This window comes from Neofelis nebulosa, chromosome 16 (assembly GCF_028018385.1).
Source record: "Neofelis nebulosa isolate mNeoNeb1 chromosome 16, mNeoNeb1.pri, whole genome shotgun sequence".
NCBI lineage: Eukaryota > Metazoa > Chordata > Mammalia > Carnivora > Felidae > Neofelis > Neofelis nebulosa.
In genome coordinates this window covers 9,886,034-9,911,085 of record NC_080797.1, presented here as the reverse complement: position 1 = coordinate 9,911,085, position 25,052 = coordinate 9,886,034, and the positions used below count along the sequence as shown (strand labels likewise).

General features: G+C 47.7%; 1 protein-coding gene across 10 annotated transcripts in view; it reads left to right on the top strand.

Annotated features, from left to right (window-relative positions):
- SPECC1 (sperm antigen with calponin homology and coiled-coil domains 1) overlaps positions 1 to 23,677 on the top strand; it is a 287,227-nt gene extending 263,550 nt beyond the window's left edge. For 9 of the 10 annotated variants that reach the window (XM_058704631.1, XM_058704632.1, XM_058704625.1 and 6 more), the window contains 3 exons: positions 4,322 to 4,438; positions 10,932 to 10,991; positions 20,465 to 23,677. In XM_058704631.1, coding sequence (XP_058560614.1) covers positions 4,322 to 4,438; positions 10,932 to 10,991; positions 20,465 to 20,554 — 267 coding nt within the window. In that variant the 3' untranslated portion in view covers positions 20,555 to 23,677. Of the gene's footprint in view, positions 1 to 4,321; positions 4,439 to 10,931; positions 10,992 to 20,464 lie in introns of those variants that run through there. The other variant, XM_058704635.1, reaches the window with a different exon arrangement.
- Positions 23,678 to 25,052: the final 1,375 nt, after the last annotated feature.

Sequence of the window (25,052 nt, the reverse complement as noted above, 5' to 3'; positions counted from 1 at the left end):
TTTTCTGCTTTTCCTCTTAGTTATTCTTTTGATGAACCCCTAGGAATTCAGCTGAATGATAATTGGGAAGATTATCCCAGTTGGGAAATTATTCCCAATTGGGAAATATACCCCCTGGGGTATATGTATTATTATCCTGAGTTTTTGTCCTAAGTCAGAGGTTCATCTGTGGGCATGGAGCACCAGCTCAGCGAGAATCACCTCCCGCCACCCCCGCCCCCCCGCCCCAAGGCCAAGCCAATCCTGATCATCTGTAGCCAAAACTAAGGCTTTTCACCGCCCCCCTCACCCTGTTTAGGGGTAGGACCTAGAATTAGTCCTTGCTTGGCTCCTGGGGTTCTTGGGATTGGCCAGCCAGCCATGCCCAAGAAGCTGTTGTCTTCCTGCCTGTCACCCAGTGCCGTGGTCCTGTCCACATGAGCACCTTCCTGCCATGACTGCCTCGTCCTCCGTCTCTGGTTCCTGTGTCAGTTCTGTGTCTCAGCCCATTTCGCTGGGACCCACGCACCCTGCCTAGCTCCCCTCCATGTGAAGACCGTGAACACTGTCAAAGCGTGCCACACCCCATCCGCCAGCTCCTCATTCACTGAAATGTGTCACATAGCTCCCCAAAATACACCTCAGTGAGCAAAGATAGCAGCAACAGCAACTCTTGAGATTTGTATGGCGCTTTACATCATCTTATATGAGGCATCATAAACACACACGTGTTCTTAATTGTTCCGCCAGCCGAGTTGACTTGGGAATTTGGGATTCTCTCGTTCAAATAGAATTACGATTCCAGATGACACGCAGGGCACTGGAATTGAGGTCGTTCCCCTTTACCCTAAGAAGGGTCAAGGTTCTAACGGATCGTCATGTTCTTGGAATGAGTATAATGCTACTGGTCGTACCTGGTTGTCTTCCGTCCCTGCCAGTGTCAGAACAACTCAGAGTCTCAAACGTGGTGGGGGTGGGTTATATGAAAGAGAAGCATTTCCTGACCTTGACGTTGGATTTGATAACCTGACTAGATGTTGGAATTTCCATAATTCCGTTTCTTTTTAAAGATAGGGCACTACTCCTATTTCTTGTATAGTGTTCTTGCTGCTGAAATGCCAGGGTCTGCTTTACAGTGTATCTCCCATTTCCAGAGAGGCCTGCCAGCTGCCATCCGGCCGGAAACATCCGGGTTCTCTGAGCTCCCCTGAGGTTGGGGAGCCATTTAGATGGATCTTTTTTCAACCCCGGCTTTGATCTCACCAGGTTTTAGTCTCAGCCTGTTGCTCATTTATACTTCTAGATCAAAAACTGTTTTTAAATGGCACCCAGTTAACTAAACTACCGGGCACTGTGTCGGCTTTGTGAGACAGGACGGCATCGTCGCTCCTTCCGCTCTATTCGGCCTCTCACGACGCTTCTGAAGGCCATGCAGATGCAGGGAAATGACGTTTTGTATCACGACAAAGAAAATGGCACAAGAGATAAGTGTACAAAATGTTCTCACGTTTTAGGAAGTGAAAGACTTATCAAATCTTAAAAGCTTTAGGTGTCGAGTAAACTTGTGAAGAAGGGAAGGCAGTGCAGCAAGGCACCACCCACAGCTGGAGTCTGTCCCTGGCTCTGGCCCCAGAGATACTTCTTTCTGCTTCGGCTTCCTCATCCGTGCAGTGGGGCACATTGCTACTTGCCCCGTACGGCCGTTCTGAGAATTAAATGAGCAGACGCCCAGGAACAGACACATCGTGGACAGTCGAGGTGACTGCCCTTCCCACTCCCATTTTGGGAGCTTTGTATGTACGGGGGCTCCTGTTTAAGGGACTCCCATCTTGATCACGGAACGGTTGGCCTTTTTCTGACTGAAACATCACTTCTTACGACCTCAGTTTCTTTTCCTAGAAAATGAAGTCGTATGGCAACATTGCCTTTCGGAGAGAGCACTACCGTGAGAGATGGGTTTGCAGACGGGGCCTCAGACAACCTCTGCGAGGCAAAGAAAGGAAGGGGACTCCGTGTTGAGAAGAGCTGGGACACCTGGCTTCCCAGGCTGGCCCGGCCCAGCTCCTTGCTCCCACTTCCCAGGGCCCCATGTGCACGACTTCTGGTTCGAGCTCCTGAGACTGGGAGTAAGCCGGCCAGGTCGTGACCCCCGCCTGTGTCTGTCCTCTTCTTTTGAGAAAACATACAATTACAATGCTTCCCATTTCTGAAGCAGCATCCAAGCCCCATCAAGTAGCTCCAGAATCTGCAGAGAGGCTTTCTGAAGCCAAAAATCCAAACGATCAGCGGTTGCACATTCAGCCTGGAAACTGGGACGGGGCATTCTCAGACTTCTCTGTAACACCGATGCTCAGCAGCTCTTAACATTTGGTTGTGCGTGGGTCATGAAAACCGGGATGAAGAGGCGATATTATCGTCGTGTGTTGCTCTCAGTCAGCTGTCCTTCCCCCAGGTGAATGTCACTGCAAAGCAGACTGGAGAATCCGACATCCCTGAAAGCCCGTGCTTTGCGGGGAGGCTCTCAGGTCCGCCTGGGTCATCCCGGACTCTGGCTAGAAGCCAGAGGAGGTTTGATAGAAAGGGCCATGGGGCGGGGAGGGGCGGGGGGCGTGTGTGACTTGGCCTGCTGAAGCATCCGTCATCCAGGTAAATCCTGTGTGTGATGTGTGACACCATCTCCTCGGGCCTCAGTGTCTTGGCTGTAAAATGAGGCATTTGACCTACATCGTCGCCAAAGGCTGAGCTCGCTCAAACTGGCACTGGGAAACTCTAGATAAAGTGTTCAGATGAGATGATAAAAGCCATTTGCTTCCAACCCCCTCCCCTCCCCCCCCCCACCCCAGGAAACCACGTGGTAAACTCTTCCACCATATTTTATTACACATGTCCGCCCACGTGTGTTCTTGGAAGCTTCTTTTACGCACACTTCAGGAAGCATTCCATAAAGTCTCCCTCCCCTACTCCAATTTATCTTCCTGCCACGTTCCTCTTCACCCTTCCTCTCCTATTAAAGTGCCGTTGCTTCTGGTGGAGACGCCCTGAATAACCTCCCAGGGCAGTCAGAGTGGAGCCTCTGCCCATTTGCATTTGGTCCGGGCAGAGGGAGGGACCGGCTGTTCCCGTCCACGCCTTCAGAGAGAGCCGCCTCTTGGCCATCCGTTCACCTTTGCCCACTTTGCTGACCGTGCTGGCTTCCCGCATCCCGGGATGGGGGGTTCCGGGGGAGAAAGAGGACTTCCGTGTCTCCCCCAGGCTCCAGCAGCTGTGGGGAGATGGCAGAAGGAGCCCCACCCTTGCTCAAGTCCTCTTTCTTATTGCATTTGAAGTGCTCAGAACTCACACCTAAAACTCAGCAAAGCCCGTGGAAGCATACACGTCTGCACTCCTTGCAGGAATCCCTGTCCCAGGCCTTTTCAGCACATTTAAACAGCCACTAGATAAAACAAGGCGTTAAGGAAATTAGCGGGCTTGAGAAGCTGGCATTTCATTTCGTTTGGGATGAGCTTTGGGAATCCAGGGAAGAAAAACCCTGTTAGTACGGAGCATGGTCAGAGAGAAAGAGGCAGGTGGGTGACAGGTGTGAGGGTCCAAGAGGTGGACGTGGCCCGGGGCTATTGGGCCCAGGGGACCTGCCCGGGAGCCAAGCCATATAAAGTCAGATTCTGGTTTTCTAATCACTGTTTACCAAGTAGCTCCTGGGGCTCCAGCCTATTCCAGAGGGGAAGGCGTTTCCTCAGGTAGCCTCATAATCCTTGGGGATTTGATGTTCTAACAAGGATGCTGTTGAGCATGAAGGGTTTTCTCCCCCCGACAAGCCCTTCACATGGTGGGGAGAAGAGGGTATTAGCAGGAATAAGCCACGGACCAGCCATGTAGGTTTTTAAGATCTCGTTTTGTCTCGCTCTACCTGTTAATTGGGGTCATGCATCATGATGATGGTGATGGTGATGGTGATGGTGATGGTGATGGTGATGGTGATGGTGATGATTCCCCCTTGACCAAATAAATCTGGGAAGTGCTGGGGCATACACAGCTAATCAGGTGGGCTAATTTGAGACTAAGACGTCTCTGAGCTTTTAATGTGCCACGGGGCAGGCAGAAATTAATTCCCCAGGGTTTTGAGCTCTAAAGGCTTGTTTTTTTCCATGCCATCCTGTTGAATGGATTTGGGTGGCACCAGGCCATTGCCGGTCCCCAAATTAATTAAGACTTTCCGGAGTCTTGGGTGGTTTCTTATCTGGCCTTCCTGCAAACCCGGAGGCGGATACCTATCTTCCCAAAGTATCATCCGTATTCTCTGACTTTGCACAGTTTGGAGACTAATGCTGCTTTTCCCCTACAGAACATCGATATCACCAATTTCAGCAGCAGCTGGAGTGATGGCTTGGCCTTCTGTGCTCTCCTCCATACCTACCTGCCTGCCCACATCCCGTATCAGGAGCTGAACAGTCAGGAGAAAGTAAGTCACCTGCCCAGTCAGCCCTGCTAATCCTCTAGAACATGCCAGGGGAAGAGTCCTGTCATACTGGTACATCCCGATGAGACCCCAAGAGGAAATTAGGATATTGACACCAGGCTTAGCTAACTACTGAGTGTATGACGAGGCTGTAGGATCCCACCCTCAGTAAATACTTCTCAGTTTCCCTCACTAGCTAGAAAAATGCCGTGAGGACCAGTTTACTGTGGCTGCTGAGAAGTCCCTGTCGCCCATTTTTTAAGAGAAGGCCCTTATGAAATTTCGAGACCCTGGCCAGCATTTTCAAAGTCTTTTCCAAGGAACCAGAAAGCACCACCGAAAGGATGTCCCTCCTCAAATAAGCTTGGGAAACTGTATATTATGTCACATTCTCAGAGATTCACAGCTCTCATTAGCACAGCGAAGACTTCAAGAAGTCCTTCATTAAAGACACCTGTGTGACTCTATTAAGCCCTGCGTATATGAGATCCACAGAATTGTCTTCAACATAATTACCTATAACAAGAGTTGGCAGACTTTCCTGTTAGGGGCCAAGTGGTAGACTTGGAGGGTCCACGGGTCTCTGTCACAGCTACTCATCTACCACTGTAGTGCCTGAGCGGCTGTAGACGAAATGCATGGGCGTATGCTGTGTTCCAGTAAAACTTTATTTACAAAAACAGGCTGCGGGCCAGATTTGGTCCATGGGCGGTAGCTTGCCAAATCCTAACCTAGAACGTCCCACAAAACCATATTCCACAGAGCGTGCTTTGGCAGATGCTGTTCTGGGCCCTGCACTCATTGTCTCACCAAGTATTTCTTGCCAAGCGTCACGCACGGTAGCAAAGACAACAGTGAACAATGTGGACCTGTTCTTTGCCCTCTGAAGTAGAGAGACAGTCCACAAGTGAGTAAACCTACAGCACGTAATGCTATAAAGAAACCTCAGAAGAGCTACAGGGGAAGCCCCGTGCTGTGGGAGTGAACAGCTCAGCCAGGACTCAGCTTCCCTGGCTCCAGCCTCTAGCTGTGGCTGGGGCAGTAGCATCGTAAATAGAAAGATATAGAAATAGGTCTTAGATATAGAATCAGCTGGACTTAGTAACTGATTGGTTGTGGGGGAGGACAAGAGGAAAGAAAGATGGCCCCATGTGTCTAGCCTGACAGACCATTTTTGAGATGGGGATCAAATAGAAATGCTGGAAAGTTCTGTTTTGATTATCCCACACTTGGACTTAAATAAACCCCAAAGAATGGTCATGACACTGATGGTGATAATAATTGACTAGACCATGATTTTTTTTTTAGAGTGTTAGAGTTCCCCAGAGAAACAGAACTAATAGTGTGTGTGTGTGTGTGTGTGTAAGAAAGTTGAATGCTACAGTTGGAATCTAAAGGCAGTTTCCTAGCAGAAATCCTTCTTTGTCAAAGGGAGAGAAGTCTTTTTCTAGTAAGACCTTCAACTGATTGGGTGAGGCCCACCTACACTCTGGTGGGTAATTTGCTTTACCCAAAATCTGCCGATTTAAATGTTAACCTCATTTTTAAAATACTGTCACAGAAACATCTAGAATAATGGTTGGCCAAATATCTGGTACCACGACCTAGCCAAGTTGATACATAAAATTAACCATCACAGAGTGTGTACAAATTTCAAGACATAAAATGTGTGCGTGGTGCTTTGTTTATAGTCTGTGAAGCAGGCCGGACAGGACTATTAAACATTTGGAAAGCAAAAAAAGTGTTCTGTTTTTAATCATGTTAAGTCAGAAATGTTCACGAAGTATGCAGTTTGCAACGTCAGGCAGGCATTTGGATACCAAATGTGGAGTTTAGAGGGGAGATCAGAGCTGGGAAGAGTCAGGAGTCTTCCATGAGTAATAATTTTTTTTTTTTAACATTTTACTTATTTTTGAGACAGAGAGCATGAACAGGGGAGGGTCAGAGAGAGAGGGAGACACAGAATCTGAAACAGGCTCCAGGCTCTGAGCGGTCAGCCCAGAGCCCGACGCGGGGCTCGAACTCACGGACCGTGAGATCGTGACCTGAGCCGAAGTCGGCCGCTTAACCGACTGAGCCACCCAGGCGCCCCAAGAGTCTTCCATGAGTAGATAAGTGCTGCCTGATTGAACAGAAGTGATGGAAATGTTCTATATTTGTCCCGTCCAGTACAGTAGCCACCAGCCACATGGGCTGTTCATGGAATGTGGCTTTAAATGACTGGAAAACAGAATTTTGAATTTGAATTAGAATTTAAACAGCGTCATGTCAAGCGTGACTGCTGCATCAAACAGGGCAGGTATAGATGGTGTTTTAAAGCCATGAGAGTAGCGATCATTTCAGTCCTAGGTCGTGAGGGAGGTTCTGAGGAGAAACACATTCCTGTATATCTCTGCTCCTGCCAGTGTTTCACTTCTGACACTTCTGTAAACAGATGGGGGGTTTTCCCACACCAAGCAATCTGGCAGCACCAGCCGGATGTCCTAAAGTGTATCTCCGTTCTGACACTGTCCACCTGGAGGGAGCATCGGGTCCCATGGGTTAAGGGCTCAGTCTCACCTCAGACCCCAGTCACAACTCGACTGTCGCCTGTGCTTCTGATTGACCAACTGTAACTCAGAGGTTCCTGTGACCCCCTTCTGAGGTTTAGTTAATTTAATTTGCTAGACTGGCTCACAGAACTTACTAGGCTACCAGTTTATTACAAAGGATATTGAAGGACACTAATGATCAGTCAGATGAGGAGACCCATAGGGTGGGTGGGGTCCAGAAGGGTCCCAAGCACAGGAGCTTCTGTCCCCTTGGACTTTGGGGTGCACCACCCTCCCAGCACATAGATAGAGTCACCAATCCAAGGTGCTTTCTGAACCCCGCCCTTTTAAGTTCTATGGAAGCTTCATGACACAGCCACAATGGATTAAATCACGGACCATCTGTGATTGAACTCAGTGTCCAGTCTGTCTCCTGTCCCTGAGGTTGGGGTCAGGGGAATGTGGGACTGACAGTTCCAACCGTTTGATCACATGGCTGGTTGCTAGGGCATCCTTGGGTGATCTGGGGGTTGGGGGAAAATCACCTCTTTGACATAAACTCAGGTGTGGTTGAAAGGAGTTTGTTATGAATAACAAAAGACATCTATTTCAACATGATTGTCCTGAAGCCATTTCTGGAACTGAGGACAAAAACCAAAAACTGTAACAAAAGATGCCCCTGTGGCTCTTCTGTAGGAAATTATAAGGGTTTTAGGAGCTCTGCCAGGAACCAGGGACAAAGACCAAATATATGTTTCTTACTATAAATCCCAGTATCACAGAGGCATAGAGAAAAGGCTAAGGAACAACCTTGAGGACTCCAATGCCTGTTGTCTAGGTCGAGAGTGACCCAAAAAGGGAACCAGGATAGAGCAGCCAGAGAGGAGGACACAGGGCAGGGCAATGCAGGGTCCACGCCGCCTGTGATCGTGCCCCTCACATCCAGCAGTGACCTCGATGTCCGTTTTCTTCCCTCCCTCTTCACTTTCCGGTCTCTGCCTTTTCCATGTATATTACGAAGATAATGGAGTAAAGAGCGAGCATAACACAATTCAGAATATTCAGAGGCCCTCCCTAAAACCACAGTTGATAGAAGGCTGAGCACTTAGGAATACACCACCTAAAACAGGAGTCTTCCTGTATATGCGCGATGTTCCTCTGCTGTCATGCAAAACATATCTAGGCTCTTTGTCCTAAATCGCTACCCAGCTGTTGGAGAAAAATGAACCTAAAAGTGTGTGCCTTCACACCTCAAACCATGAGTATATGTTCCCTATGGAACCGTATTGTCTCGTTGTGGGTGCCCCTGACTCCCACATAGCACCCAGCTGGCTGTCCAGTGACCTGCTGCAGATTTGCAGACAGCCAGAAGCCACAGTCTGTGCACTTCCTATTGTCCTTGCGGTAGAGGGGCTGGTATTTTCTCCATGTAGGGCTGAATTTCTCCCCGCTTAATCTAGGATAATGCAGTCAGGGAGCACCCAGGTCAGATCGCGGGAGACTGTGGGTCTGGGAGATTAATGATAGCCTGGGAAGTTTAGAAGTCGTGAGCTGTTGCCCCAATTCAGACGGAAGTGATGCAACCATGGAAGTCTGACATCAGTGCTAAATAGGGAATTTCTGATAAAACTAACAAGGATGTCTTCCAAGCCATTGAGGAGACATGAGTTACACATTTTTTTCGATGTGTCAGCCTATGAAACTTCCACGGAGGCTACGCAGATTCGGATGATAGAATTGACAGAATGGAGTGTTTTCATGCCAGTGTCTGAAACAAAATGTTAACGTGAGAGGGAAAATTCTGGACTTGGGGTGCTTTCTGCTGTCAGTTTCAGGTGAGATGCCCTGCCAACGGGGCCAACGGCAGAGGTCTCTAACCAGGGGCTTTTCTTCCTGGGTCTGGAAGGTCTCTGGCCTGTGTGGGCAGAGCTAGACCGAGTGAGGCCCTCCCTGGCTTCCGCCCCAGACACACTCTGCTGCCCCCCATCAGTGGCCATCTCGCAGTGGCGTAGCAGTGATGTGATGAAAGAGAATTAGATAACAGTGCTTGGTCGTAATAGTCTATGCAGGTAAGGGTGTGAGAAAGGGGACGCTTACACACTGTTGCTGGAATTGAAAATTGGTGTATCATTTTTATTTTCTCATGCCATGTCGTGTCTCGTCGTGTCATGTCATTTCATAGGCTTCACGCCCAGCGTGGGGCTTGAACTCGTGACCCTGAGATGAAGAGGCGCATGATCTACCAACTGAGCCAGCCAGGCCCCCCCTGGTGTTGTGTTTTAGAAAACGATTTGGCATTACATATCAAAAGCCATGACTTCTGGAATAATGGTAGCGGACAGGGCTTACAAACCCCCTTGCTCCTCAAAACTAACCAAGAAGACTTTAAAATAAGGATAAAGGCCTCATTAGCACAGAATAGGGAATGGCTGCCCCAAGTTTGGTCTCAATTAAAGGAAGCCAGGAGCCAGCTTTCAGCTCCCCTCTCAGCAGAACAGAGTAGTGTTATGGAAACCAGCATTAGGTTTCTAGTCCCTGCCCATTAATCTCCCTTAATGTGGAGGAAGAGGGCTGGCGGCTTGGGCAAGCTGACCGCAGATCAACAGCTTTCCCAGGCCCTGACCACACACTGGTACAAGACATGTGTAGCCTTGTCTGAGTGTTTTTCTGTGACCTGGTACCTAGAGCAGAGAGTTTGCTTCAGCGTCAGGGCAGGAAGCAGATGTGCACCCAAGGACAGAGGGCAGAGGCCATGAGGAAATGGAAAAACAGATAAAAATATGTATAAAATCCAAATGTGGGGCGCCTGGGTGGCTCAGTCAGTTAAGCGTCTGCTTCTTGGTTTCAGCTCAGGTCATGATTTCATGGTTCGTGAGATCGAGCCCCGTGTTAGGCCCTGAGCTGACAGCGAGGAGCCTGCTTGGGAGTCTCTCTCCTGCCCCTCTCCCACTCATGCTCACTAGCGTGCTGTCTCTCTCTCTCTCTCTCTCTCTCTCTCTCTCTCTCAATATAAATAGGTAAACTTAAAAAAGAAAAAAAAAGATTCTCTCTCTCCCTCTTGTACACGCATGCACTCTCTCAAAAAAAAAAAGTCACCAAAAAAGAAAACAAATATAAAATTTTTTATTTAAAAAATTTTTTTTCAATTTATTTATTTTTGAAAGAGACAGAGCATGAGCAGGGGAGGGGCAGAGAGAGAAGGAGACACAGAAATGTGAAGCAGGCTCCAGGCTCTGAGCTGTCAGCACAGAGCCCAACATGGGGCTCGGACCCACAAACCGTGAAATCATGACCTGAGCTGAAGTCGGACGCTTAACAGACTGAGCCACCTAGGTGCCCCAATATAAAAGTTTTTTTAATCTAAAGGCATAAAGTCACAAAATTCTACTGGGGAACATAAAACATGAATACTCACAGAAACATTACACTCTCGGTCATATTTAACACATCAATTTAATTAAATTGTAACATAATCCTGATTCTCAAATGAATTATGGAGGGGAGGAGGCATGCTAAAGTGATTCTTAAGTCCATCCAGGCGAGGAAACAGCCGGGAGCAGCCAGAAAGCATCTCAAAAAGAAGCTACAAATTGTGGAACAGTACCTTCAGAATTCTAGGGGAAAATGACATAGCACATTAATTAAACAACAGTTGATACGCAACAGAATATGTATGTCATGAATCGTGACAAAGTAAAAAATCACACAGATTTACCTTTGATAGTTAGAAATAATCAATAATGTCATTTTTAGTACCAATTACAACCTGTCAGTCTTTTTTTTTTTTCTTAGATTGAAACTATTGTTTGAATATTTGACCTAAAATTTCGAGTGTTTTGTAATAGTAGATAATCTGTATGGGAGCATCGTTTAGTGTTCTTTCCTAACAAAAGCTATTTATTTTTATTTTTTTAAAAGCTATCTATTTTTAGTTGATAATAGCAGTTTCTGTCTTTTTAACCTAGAAAAGAAATCTCTTGTTGGCATTTGAAGCAGCTGAAAGTGTGGGCATCAAACCCAGCCTGGTAAGTATCCTATTTTGTATCCTTGTGATATTTTATTCTACCTGTAGGAGAAAGAACTTTATGCCATCTACTACACAATTTCTTACAGAATGTTAAAATCCATTTGCTGAAGATTTGTTACTCACGATCCCTAAGATGTAAATATCCAGTTGGTCTGACCACATATGATTTAGAGGGTTTTCAAAGATTTCGTTGTGGCTAAATTTCATTTCTGGAAGCACAGTGGACTGAATTATCATTAAAGCCCTCTTGAAATCCGGTAAAATTTGATAAAATGTAATTTAAAAAAATATCAAGACGTAGTTGAGGTCTAAAAAAAGAATGGGAAATCACCAGATGTCATAAATTCAAAGAGAAGTGAAAACCAGAACCATGAGGCATGAGCCGAGACTGTGACAACCCTCAGAAGTAGGCCTGGGGGCGTCGGTGGAGGGGTCACAGGAAACGGGTACCTAATGGATATAGGTTTCATTTAAATGCCAACACAGGAACAAGAAACAAGGCTCTGAGCTCCCATAAACGGGACATTAGTACTGAGACCCTTGCACAAAACCAAGGCTCACAAAGTAACATTCTTCTCAGTGAAGGGGAAAATAAAAAACCCTGCCTGGCAGTCTAGGCAGGAAGCTTGGTCTCCACCTGATTTGGTTTTTTTGTTTTGTTTTTGGTAGCCAGAAAAAGGAAAATCTATAAGAAAAGAAACCTGGGCCAAATGAGGTTTGGAGTCCAAATTTATAATATCTGTGCTACAAGATAGTTTATGCTGCCTGAGGCAGGAAGCTCCTGGCTTAGTAGTACAATGGCCACTGAGAATACATTCACAATCCAAAATTACAAAACACTCAAGAAAGTGAACTAGCTGAGCTAGTCAGTAGACAGAGCAAACAAGAGGATCATCTACCAGAGCTTGGGATAATAAAACAATAAGAAAGCGACTACAGAAGGCTATGTTTGCGAATATTAAAGAGATAAAAGAGGGGGGGTGCCTGGGTGGCTCAGTCTGCCAGTTAAGTATCCAACTCTTAGTTTCAGCTCAAGTCATGATCTCACAGTTTGCAAGTTCGAGCCCTGCATCAAGCTCCCAGCTGACAGTGCAGAGGCTACTTGGGACTCTCTTGGTGTCTCTCTCTCTCTCTCTCTCTCTCTCTCTCTCTCTCTCTCTGCCTCTCCCCAACTTACACATGCTGTCTCTCTCATTCTCAAAATAAATAAACTTAAAAATAAAGAGATAAAAAGAGAACAAAAATCACAAGGGGGCGTCTGGGTGGCTCAGTCAGTTAAGCGTCCAACTCATCCTTTCGGCTCAGGTCATGATCTAATGGTTCCTGAGATTGAGCCCCGCATAGGGCTTTGTGCTGAGAATGCAGAGTCTGCTTAGGATTCTCTCTCTCCCTGTCTCTCTGCTCCTCCCCCGCTTGTTCTCTCTCTCAAATAAATTTTTTTAAAACTCCTAAGGAAGAAGCATAGTACTATAAAAAAAGATTTGGGGAAAGATTCAAGTGAAACTTGTAGAAGTAAAAATTAGGAATTAAAAAAAAAAGATGGGGCGCCTGGGTAGCTCAGTTGATTAAGCGGCCGACTTCGGCTCAGGTCACTATCTCACAGTTCGTGAGTTCGAGCCCCGCGTCGGGCTCTGTGCTGACAGCTCAGAGCCTGGAGCCTGTTTCAGATTCTGTGTCTCCCTCTCTCTGACCCTCCCCCGTTCATGCTCTGTCTCTCTCTGTCTCAAAAACAAATAAACGTGAAAAGAAAAAAGAAAAAACCCAGTCGGGTTGAAAAACGGATTAGATATAGCAGAAGAGAGAACTACTGGACTGGAAAATAGAACTAAGGAGGTTATCCAGAACATAAAACAGACATTTAAAAAATGGAAAATATAATAGAGAGGTTTTATTAGTTAGTATGTATTCAGAATCAAGAAATGGAAAACCAACTAACAGTTGCTTAAACCATAAAGATGTTAATTTTATTTTTTAATGAGAAGTCCAAAAGCAGTTTCAGGATTGGTTCACTACTCAGTGTTATAATCAAGGACCCCAGAGTGTGTTTTGTCTACACTCTACCATCTTTAATCTATTACCTCATTGTCCCCATGTCCTCTGTGGCTGAACATGGCTGTCAAGCTCCAGACATCACTCCTATCTGCAGGGCAAGAAGGGGAGTGGGATGGACTAGAGCAAGTTCCTCCTGTCTTCCCTCCTTTGATTAGGAAATCAAAAGGCTTCCCAGAGTCCCTCCAGCTCGCTGGCAGTACTCTGTTCCATGGCCACCCCGGCTGCAAGGGAATTTGAGAAAGTAAACAGTGAATGTTCTCCATTCCCATCAGCTGGAAATCTACAAGGGAGAGGGGGGTTGGTAACGGCCATTAGATTAACCAACGGATAGTGTCTGTCACTGACCTTAAGAGAATGGAAGATAAAATCAGATAATTTCCAAGTCCCATGGCCAGTGGGAATTCCAGAAGAGGAAAGAAAGAGTGGGAGAGAAAATATTTGAAGCAATGGTGCCTGAAATTTTTCCAGAATGATGAAAGACCACAGATTCTTGGTCTCTAACAAGATGAATCTCTCTAACAAGATGAATCTCTAACAAGATGAATAATACAAAAGACCCATCTAGACACATCATAACGGAAGGAGCTGCGTAAAAAGTAAAACGAGGACAGGTAATCTATAAATAATTTCTACTAGCCAATAATAAAGAAGACACCTTAGGAGAGGTGCATGGCAACTCGTGCATGGCTAATAAACACTTAAAGAGGTGTTCAGTCTCATCAGTGATGGGGAAAACCCAAGTGGAAATAACAGAGACAGTTCTGCAGCCAGCAGAGTATGAAGGGAGTCTGAGAAATGGAAAAGCGAAAACACAGCAATCATAGAAATTTCAGTACTATGAACAAAGTTATGCCAATGCGTTTAAATCAGAACGGACAGTTTTCTAAACAAATGTAAATATATTTCTTCAAATACTAAATGTAACTATTTCTCCAAAACTCACTCAAAAAGAAGTAGAACTTCAACCATGAAAGAAATTGAATTCATTGTTTAAAAAATGTAGTCGCGGGGCGCCTGGGTGGCTCAGTCGGTTGAGCGTCCGACTTCGGCTCAGGTCACGATCTCGCGGTCCATGAGTTCGAGCCCCGCATCGGGCTCTGGGCTGACGGCTCAGAGCCCGGAGCCTGCTTCCGATTCTGTGTCTCCCTCTCTCTCTGCCCCTCCCCCGTTCATGCTCTGTCTCTCTCCGTCCCAAAAATAAACAAACGTTAAAAAAAAAATTTTTTTTAATAAAAAATATAGTCGCGCACACACAAAAATGCCAGTGAGCCCAAATTCTACAAAACTTTCTACAAGAAACAGATGTCCCTATCCTATAAATTAAAGGCTAGAGAATTTAGAAAGGAGGGGACATACATGTCTGGCCAAGATGGAAGAACGGGAATCTGATCTATCTTCCCTTCTGAAACACCGAACAGCTAACAAGTAACAACAGATAATTAATGCGGGGAATCAAAGAAAAAATGCAAACTTGTTAGAAGATGATATCATACACAGAAAGTTTTTCTCTGTAGTGTTGCAGCTAATAGTTGCTTCTTTTTTAATTTCACCTTTTTTCCCTGTTTTTTTGATCTGACATACTACAGAAGTCAGTGAAAGCTAGGAAGTGAATGAGATCATCTTGTCAAACTAACAGTCAGAGCCAATGGCTGCATTTTTACAGATGTCTGTGAGGAGATACAAGCATAATAATTAATCTCAGAAGCATTTGGAGATGCTTGCGAGTCATTTAACTAGTTCGTGCCATCAACAAAACAGAAACTTCCTACATTATTAAACTTGCTCTTCGGTGTCTTGATGTGGATTTGAAAAATAATCCTTAATTACACATGACACTTCTAAAATACATGCAGTCAGAATTGGCAGCAGTAAAAACCCCCAGGTCTTTGATAAAGGTCTCTTGTAAGATTAGTCAGTAAAAAGAAAGGAAGGAAGGAAGGAAGGAAGGAAGGAAGGAAGGAAGGAAGGAAGGAAGGAAGGAAGAAAGGAAGGAAGAAAGAGAAAGAGAGAAAGGAAGAAAGAAAAAATGCATTCTTTCTCAGCCACTTTCTCAGCCTAGGATAGAAATTTAGGCCACCACATGACAAGGGCGAGCCACTCCCCGTGGAACGAATAGATAAGAGAGGATGTGTGACATCACATTGCCATTACCGGAACAACAGCCAGAAGGTGTGTCCTCTGAGGACTGATGTGTTTGTATGCTGGTGAGGGGAGCACTCTCACGCTGAGTCATACAGTCTGTGACAGTGTTGCTTACCGAGTAAGCCACCCGGACAGTCACTACCCACGGAGGTTAGGAGGGGGTCATTACAACTCAGGCTTTGATGACGGTGTCTGAATGATTCTGTAGGCGTAAGCGAGCCTGCGCCGTAGTATAAACTTTATAAAGGATACTCAAAGAGTTCATCTGAGTTTAATAGCATGAAAAATTGCTTTTTCGCATTTCCCATGCTCCAGGCATTTTCCATATGTTGACTCACTGAACCCTCTCAGAAGTCCTGTGACGACAGATGCTCCTTACAGGAAGGACAGTGAGGCAGGTGCTGTTCCGTAAAAGCTCACACAGTAGTGAATAGCGGAGGCAAGAGTCAAGGCAGGCCGGCCTTCTCCAGAGCCCACGTCTTAACCTGCCCCATGACCCTCCATCCAGGACAGCCGTGCCCACCTTTGGGTTCTTAGAGCAGCATTTACTCCTCGTACTATGTAGCACATGCTGTGTTATGTTGTGATGTGTCTGATTATAGGACTTCATCCCATCTCCCCAAGACCATGAGCTCCCAAGGGCAGGAAGCCCTGTCTTTTCAATTATTTTTATTGTGGTAAAATACATATAACATGATCTAAGTGTCTTGTCACTTGGCCAATACCACACTGTCCTGATGAATACAGCTTTGTAGCAGCACCTGGGTGGCTCAGTCAGTTAAGCATCTGACGGCTCAGGTTATGATCTTGCGGTTCATGAGTTCAAGCCCCACCTTGGGCTCTGTGCTGACAGCTCAGAGCTTGGAGCCTGCTTCGGATTCTGTCTCTCTCTCTCTCTCTCTCTCTCTGCACCTCTCCCACTCTCACTGTTTCTCTCTCTCTCTCAAAAATAAACATTAAAACAATTTTTTTAATTTTTTAAATTTATTGTCAAATTGACTTACAAAAATTTTTAATACAGCTTTATAAGCTGTGAAGTTAAGGGGCGCCTGGGTGGCTCAGTCGGTTGAGCAGCCGACTTCGGCTCAGGTCATGATCTCACGGTCCGTGAGTTCAAGCCCCGCATTGGGCTCTGTGCTGACCACTCAGAGCCTGGAGCCTGTTCAGATTCTGTGTCTCCCTCTCTCTGACCCTCCCCCGTTCATGCTCTGTCTCTCTCTGTCTCAAAAATAAATAAATGTTAAAAAAAAAAAAAATTAAACTGTGAAGTTAAGTCTTCAAACTTTATTCTTCTTTTTAGAATTTATTTGGTTGTCCTAGTTCCTTTGCTTTATAGATTTTAGAATCAGTTTGTCAATATCTACCCCCCAAAAAGACCTTGCCAGGATTTTGATTGGGATTATGTTGTAGCTATAGATCCATGAACATAGAATACTCTCCATTTATTTAGAGCTTCTTGATTTCTTTCATCAGTGTTTTGTAGTTTTCTGCATGTAGTGTTTTATAAACAAGTTTTCTGCATATAAATCCTTTTTAAAAATTTAGTGACATTTAAATGGTTTGATTTGGTTTCACGTTTCAGTTGTCCATTGCTGGTATTTCGTAGGAAAGCTGTTGACTGAGATCTTGCTAAACTTGCACATTAGTTCCAGTGGGTTTTTTGGTAGACTCTTTGGAGTTTTCTACATCAACTATCATTTCATCTGCAAATAAAGACAGATTTAGTCCTGCCTTTCCAATCTGTATGCCTTTTGTTTCTTTTTCTTGCCTTATTGCATTAGCTAGAACTTCTGGTACAGTGTCCAGTAGAAAAAGTGAGAAAAGGCATCCTTGCCTTGTTCTTTCCTCCTGATCTTACTGGGAGAGTGTTCAGTTTCTCCATTTAGTATGATGTCAGCTTTTGGTTTTCGTGCGTGTCCTTTATTAGGTAAAAGAAATGCCCTTCTACTTTTCTAGTCTTTTTGGGTGTTTTTATCATGAATAGTTGCTGAATTTTGTGTACGGGCATACCTCATTTGTGCTTCCCTTTATTGAGCCTCACAGATACTGCATTTTTTGCAAATTGAAGGTTTGTGGCAACCCTCCATCAAGCAAGTCTGTTGGCATCATTTTTCCAACAGCCTTTGCTCACTTCCTGTCTCTGTGTCACATTTTGGTAATTCTCAAAGTATTTCAAGCTTTTTCATTGTGCAAGGGTCAAACGTACTTTGTGGGTTTTTTTAGACATATGCTATGGTACACGTAATAGACTGCAGTAGTGTAACTATAACTTATCTGCACTGACAACTCAAAAAATTCATTTGACTTGTTTAAGCTATGTTTGCTTTATTGTGGTGGTCTCGAACCAAACCCACAAATATCTCCAAGGTTTATGTGTGAATGTTTTTTCTGCATCTGCTGATGTGATCATATGACTTTTCTTATTAAGTCTGGCAATAATAACAATGCTGACTTTTGGGTGTTGAACCTCCCTTGCATTCCTGCTATGAACCCCACTTGATCATGATTCAGTTTGCTAATGTTTGTTAAGGACATCTGTGTTTGTGTTTATGTGAGAAAATCGATAGCTTTCTCGTTAAAGTCTTTGCCTGATTTGGTGTTAGGGCAACGCTGGCTCCAGAGAACGAGTGAAGAAGTGTTCCTTCCTCTTCTATTTCCTGGAAGGGAATGTGTAGAATTTCTTCCTTAAGCATCTGGCAGAATTAGCCAGTGAAGCCATCCGAGCCTGGTGTTTTCCATTTTGAAAGGTTTTCAGCTGCTGATTCAAATACATGTCACACGTCCTCAGATTTCTGTTCAGGCGGCTTACTCGCCCATCCCCAGAAATGTGCCATAATTATTTCTCCAGATGTGTTCAGATGCGATGTTGACAATGTGCCAAAATAGAGTAATGTTACTATTGTTAGGTTCAGGCATGTGAGATAGTCTGAGTAAAGCTGTGAGCGTCGGTCTGACTCCTGTGTCCTCTCTGAGACACAAGACCCATCCTTGCCGTCACAGGGAGGGAGGCTTGTCATTTCTCTTGGTTCATAGGTGTGGCTTCCTTTCTCAGAACACCTCCCCTACCTCCTAAATGTCACACTCAATTTTTCTTTTTTTTTTTTAACTTTTAGAGTTTATTTATTTTGAAAGAGAGAGAGAACACGAGTGGGACAGGAGCAGAGAGAAGGAGAGAGAGAGAGAGAGAGAGAGAATCCCAAGCAGTCTCTTCGGCTCCCAAGAGCCGAAATCAAGAGTCGGACGCTTAACGGACTGAGCCATCCAGGCACCCCCAAGTCACACTCAATTCTTGATGGTTTATTTTCACTATCGCCATCTAAACAACCCTGCTATTGTGAGAAGCTTAGCTCTTCATGCATCAGTCTGTGTGCACAGTCCCGCCCACAGTAGTTTATGTAGAAGGAGACTTTTAATCCTTGTATTCTGTGAAAATTATGTTTTTAAATTGTTCTCAGTAGATCTGTCTATAATGTTCCACTCGCTGCCTTTTCACTCCTTTCCCATGACCAGAGAGAGGCTGATAATTTTTTAGCATAACCAGGAAGTAGAAATGGTCAAATATATTTAGGTGTTGTGGAAACAGGAAGTAAATGGCTGGTGACAGGCCTCAGTTCTGTCACTGCTCAAGAACAGATGTGCTCAATAAGTTCAACCTAGATTTTCCACGGCATCTCTACTCTAGCTTTCCATCAGAGTCCTTGCCTACTACCCTCTTGTGACCACAAAAGAATCCAAATTCAGTCCCAAAGTGAATTTTCTCATACCTTGAGTGGCATGTATTTCAGGAACATTTGGCTCAGCCATCCTGTCTGTCACTTTGTGGCCTCCTCTGCTCTTGCTGATAGCCTACTAAACAAAGGGACAAACAACAACGACAAAAACATTAAATGGTCTGACACCTGATTCTGATAAGACGCTGGTTGCATTCTCAACTGGTTCAAGGCTTTTGTGGCCATCCCATTCATGGGAATTCATCTCAAGGCATGAATTCGACAACTCCGCCCACGGAGGTGCTTACGGCAAAGTCTGTAACGTGAAGAAGTGAGCGCACGCCCCACGGCGAGCATTAGATGTCGTGTGGATTGTGGGGCAGCAGTTTCGTGGACTGTGTGCGCTCCCTCCCGTGACGGCCAGCGTCGCGACACAGCAGCCCGTGAGATTGTGCATGGGAAGCATGTAGTAAAAAGGCTCAGAGCACACGATATGTCCACTCGATGGAAGCGTGGGAGAACACAGGGGTACCTGCAAATGTAACTTAGGAAAGTGGAAATTGTTTTATGATAATGGAATTATGGGTGACTTTCTCTTTGCAAAGCTTTTTTTTTTTTTTATTTTTTTTTAACGTGTATTTATTTTTGAGACAGAGAGAGACAGAGCACGAGCAGGTAGGGGCAGAGAGAGAGAGAGAGAGACCCAGATTCCGAAGCAGGCTCCAGGCTCCAAGCTGTCCGCACAGAGCCCGACGCGGGGCTCAAACTCACAGAGCCCGATGCGGGGACCGTGAGATCATGACCCGAGCCAAAGTCGGCCGCCTAACCGACTGAGCCACCCGGGCGCCCCAAGAAAGCTTTTTTTTTTTTAATTTAAGTTTATTTATTTATTTTGAGAGCGAGAACAAGCAGGGGAGGGGCAGAGAGAGAGGGAGAGAGAGAATCCCAAGCAGGCTGTGTGCTGTCAGCACAGAGCCGGATGCGGGGCTCGAACTCACAAAACTGTGAGATCACGACCTGAGCCAAGAGTCAGATGCTTAACCAACTGATCCACCCAGGCGCCCCTGCAAAGTTTTCTTTAAGATGCTGTCATGTTCTTAAGATGAAAAGGGGGAGGGGCGCCTGGGTGGCGCAGTCGGTTAAGCGTCCGACTTCAGCCAGGTCACGATCTCGCGGTCCGTGAGTTCGAGCCCCGCGTCAGGCTCTGGGCTGATGGCTCGGAGCCTGGAGCCTGTTTCCGATTCTGTGTCTCCCTCTCTCTCTGCCCCTCCCCCGTTCATGCTCTGTCTCTCTCTGTCCCAAAAATAAATAAAAAAACGTTGAAAAAAAAATTTAAAAAAAAAGATGAAAAGGGGGAGGAAGTCCTGTCTAATGTTTTTTAAAAGGGTCAGTATCTCCTGATTAGGAATAAAACACTTTTCTTTTAACTTGCCCACGCCTCCTGTCCATGCAGGTGGGGGGGGGGGGGGGCGGTCTCCAGGCAGCACCAGCCCGGACCAGGCTCTGAGCCCCTTTGTGGGAAGGCGGTCTGTGGTGTCCCCCCGTGACCTCCTCCTCTTTCCCGCAGGAGCTCAGTGAGATGCTGTACACGGACCGGCCCGACTGGCAAAGCGTGATGCAGTACGTGGCCCAAATCTACAAGTACTTTGAGACGTAAACCCGGGAGGGCCCTCGAGCAGCCGCCCACAGCCTGTCCTGGAGGCACCTGGTCACTTTGCACAGGCCCTGCTCCGTCCACCACCCTCAACGCTCGATCCGGGGGGGCCCACACACAAATAAGAACAGAGCTGGGTTCCAGTGCATACCTACTTTTAATCTAGACGCATTTGGCGCGTAAGTTGGAAAGCCTTGCTCTCCCACGGGCCTCCCTCCTTCTAGACCTAAGGGTCCACGCCCAGGCTCACTCCATGAGAACCGAGTAGGACATCTCCGGTCACACGCCACGACCTCACCCGTGGGCTGCGGAGCCTCACGACAAACAGCCATCTTTTCACTAAAACTCCTTCCTTTGGCCTTTAGAAAGACTTTGCCCCTGCCACCACCCACCGCCTCTGAAACCCACACGCTCATCAAAACACAAAAAGGACAAACACTCGCTCTGGAGCAGCTTGGAAAAACGCTCCAGCCCTGCCTTTTGGGGGCCGTAACGCTTCCGTTCCAGATAACAGTTTTAACACCTAGAACCGTACTGAGCAGTTTAGATCTCACTGTCACTTACTGGAGTCTTTGGGGGGAAGACAGAGACGCGCCAGCACGCAAAGCAGCCCGTGGGCGGTTTGCTGCGGTGGCCCGTGGGGTGGCCCGCAGAGAGAAGCGTGTGTCCGTCCGTGTGTGGGGACGCGGTCACGCTCCGAAGCCCCGGGCCAGGCAGTCCCCCGCGTGCTGGAAGGGACCCGTCGGCACCTGCCCGCCTGCTGTGTTTGCCCCGCGAGTCCACACGCCCGTGCACGCCTGCACACGTTTGCCCCAGGTGCCGAACCTAACAGGAAGCCCCCCGCGTGCGAAGCGGCCTGCGCCCACCCGGGTCTTCGTGTGTTTGCGCCAACAGGCTGAAGAGGTGCCGGGCGGACGGCAGGCGTCAACAGTATTTGAACTCTAGACTCCGTCTTCGGTATCTCCTCGGGCGCTTCACATCTGCATGGCAACAGCAAGCCCTGAGCGGTGGGATGGCTCCATTTAGAAGTGAACCGTCCGCCATCCTGCCGTCACCCCTAGTGGCTGCAGAGGGCACTCCTCCCCCCCCCCGCCCCCCCCCCCCCCCCCCCCGATCTTGCAGGGAGACCCGCTGAGGACCGACCTGGCAGCTCCCTGGAGGCCGGTGGGGCCCGCAAATGTGCACAATGTAGCACGTGAAGGCGTGGCTCACAGGGTAGTCAGGTGACCTCGGTGCCTGCCACCTGCTGATGCAAGTGATTCCTCCCCACCGCCCCCAAGGGCCGTCCCTGTGTCAGTCGCTGGGACCTCCCAGTGTCATTCTACAGTAAATCTCTGCAGAGAGTCCGCCCCTCACTCTCAGGCTGCCACACCTGCCTGCTTACCTGTCCTCCTCTGTGGCCCTAGATCAGGATCTCCTGCGGAACGTGTTCAAAACGCACCCTCCTGGCCTGCCCCATCTGTCGAACCAGGGATGTCTTCTGTAGGTTTCCAGAGCTCCCCTGACAGCCACGGAGAGGAGAGAAGGCCTTTCCTCTTGCTCCTCAGGGCAGGGCGGTGAGTGGCATCTGAGGTCTCTCCGGAGCAGTTTGGGGAGGATGACATTGTCAGTGGCTCTTTTGTTTTCAAATGGAAATGGAGGCACAGTCTGAGCAAATTTACTTTACTCCTTCCTGAGGGGCGTATCCAAATGGAAGGGATTCCCTGTGTGGCTCCACGCATCTGTCTTTTGTTGACATAACAGGCATTTCCATGACCTCCAAGCCTCTGCCTTGCTCACCCTTTCAGTGGGGAAAGGTTAGTATCCCGAGTATCGGGGTGAGCTCCGGTTGTCGTGTTTGATCTGGGATTACTTCGGGGTTTTGTGTGGGAGAGGCCGAAGAGGTCTAGGGATACCTGGAGGGGGTGTTTAGCATTACTGGGCCCTGTTTTTAGTGATTACAGTAAATGAGTCCGATGATTCAGCTCTGGGCGAAGCAAGGTCTATGCAGGGGTGACGTTGCCGTTTCTTCTCCAACACTGGAGCCTGCTCCCTTTAGCTGAAAAAGAAAGAAAGAAATGTCCTATGAAAGAAAGGCCATGTGCCATTTATTTTTGTAACTCAAAGAAGCTCCTTGACTACCATTTTCTTTGCCAGTGGGCACGCTTCCAGAAGGGGAAGCCTGGTGGTGCCTGGAGGGCAGGTCTGGCCCCGCAGGGTCCTTCGAGGGGGACCGGGCCTTCCAGCACTCGCAGAGCCTCAGACCGGGGCAAGCTGTCCCCGCCCCAGTGCTGGGCCACCGGATGGGGATTTTAGACCCATTTTTAATTGCCCCAGCAGAGTGGAGGAGTTCTTCAAAGACTTAAAGCCGAGTCCACGGGTTCGTTCGCTGGGAGATCTTTCGTGGACGTGAACTCTAGCTGCCTGATGGTGGTGCCCCAGCCCCTGCTCCCCGGGGCAAGCATATTCTGAGGAACCAGGCGAACGCCCACTTCCCTTCCCACCCTAGTCCCTTCTCACTTCAGAAATGACGTTAGTCTTGGGTTTTCGTTCTTCATTCAGGCGTTGTGTTGTAGCTTTGGTTGAGAGTTTCCCGAAGCGGTGAGCCATGCGGCGGTGACGAACGTTCATCTGCGGTGTTCTCTTCCCCCGCGGAAACCGATGTTCCCTGAATCTCTCGGGGGAGGGCAGGCACTTCACCGGCCCGCGGAAGCCCGTGGAAGCCTGCGGAAGGAGAGGACTCAGCCCCCGTACACAAACCCATATGCCAAATCTGGCCGCGGCTCCTCCTGGCCCAAACTCGAGTGCCATTTTGAGGTGAACCACCAGTGACACGCAGTAAAAAACAGGACACAGCTACCTTTTTAAGAAGTACTTTTAAGTATCCCGTTTGCCCGAGTGCCCTGGATGTGTCACTCCTCCGACCCAGGCTAGACTGCGGCTAAGTCTACACCATCCTCGGCCAATCACTAATTTTAACTACATTAGTTGAATACAGTGGATACATCTGTGGCCTTGTTTCTAGAAAGAGCACACCCAGCACTGTCGGGACGTGACGTGCCAACGTAGACGTATTAACTATTAACATTTGGAAGTGTATGATGTACGACTGTGTCACATTTCTAATAAATATATTTTGTTTCTGTCTGATGGTGAATTTTTCCCGGTGACGTCGATGGTTGGCACTTTGTCGGAATGCCAAGCCTCGGTTCAGGCTAGCGGCTTCGTGTCCCTATTCCGTGTTGGGCCGTGGTCGCCCCTCCCCCCCCCCCCCCCCCCCCGCCCCAACTGAGCGGCTCTCTCTGGCGTTACTGGAAGTTGCCAGAAAGGACTGGGGTCCTGATGGCTCTTCCGCCTCCCTCCATTCACAGCAAGAGGGCTGCGACCACAGTCTCCTGTGAAAGTCACCCCGCTGGGGCCACGCAGATGAGCACAGCACAGGCGCCCGCACAGGCCACCCCCACTCAGCGCACGGGTCCTGGAGACCACAGGAGGCAGTTGTACCAAGGTTGAGCAGGCAGAGCCCGTATGAACTCTAACAGACCCGAGTTGTCTGTGTGTCCAGACCCTGGTGCACTGTGCGTGCCGAGGCATCAGGTGACATGTGGCTCTTCGGGCATCATCAGAGGCCACTGTTCCCTGGTGTCTTAGACGACCAGCCCCTCCCACAGGAGAGGAAAAGGGAGGCTGCCCGCCCTCGAGAATCTTTACTTCTCCCTCCCCTTCCAAGGAAGTTCCACTGTCACTGGCCTTTGTCTCCTGAAGGACTCTCCCATCTTGTCAGAATCGCACAGTCTCTGATGAGGGCTTACCACGCACCGAGCCACGACGCCAGGCACGGCTCATTCTCCTCCGTGGGCTGTCAGGCGATGGGAGAAGATGCCAGGTGATTATGCACAGCCACCTGCAGCCACTCAGTCTGCACACACACACACACACACACAGGCATCAGACAGATGACCAGCATCTCAACACTTGCAAATCGATCCCTCCCAAAGTTTGGGGAGCCTGGCCCCTCTGTGAATGAAGCACATGCCCCAATGTTCGTGTCCTGAGTATTGACGTAGCCCATATGCATTGAGTCAGGGTAACAGGCAGGAGGCTCCACGGGGCCTCTGTTGTCACACAGTCAGTGGTCTTGGTTTTCCGCGGCCACAGAGGACCCAGAACCACAAGGCCGTGGGCCCCACTGGTGCACAGCCAGCCCCCTTCTCTGCTCCAGATGTTTTTTTATAATTTTTTATTATTTTTTTGAGAGACAGAAAGACAGAGAGCAAGCAGGGGAGGGGCAGAGAGAGAGGGAGACACAGAATCTGAAGCAGGCTCCAGGCTCGGAGCTGTCAGCACAGAGCCTGATGCGAGGCTGTAACTCACAGGCCACAAGATTATGACCTGAGTTGAAGTTGCTGCTTAACCTGCCGAGCCACCCAGGCACCCCAGGATAAATCAGTTTTGATTAATTGGTGGAAACATCCAGCTACCAGGAACTCTTTGTTTCAGTTTGGAATTCCTCTTTGAACCC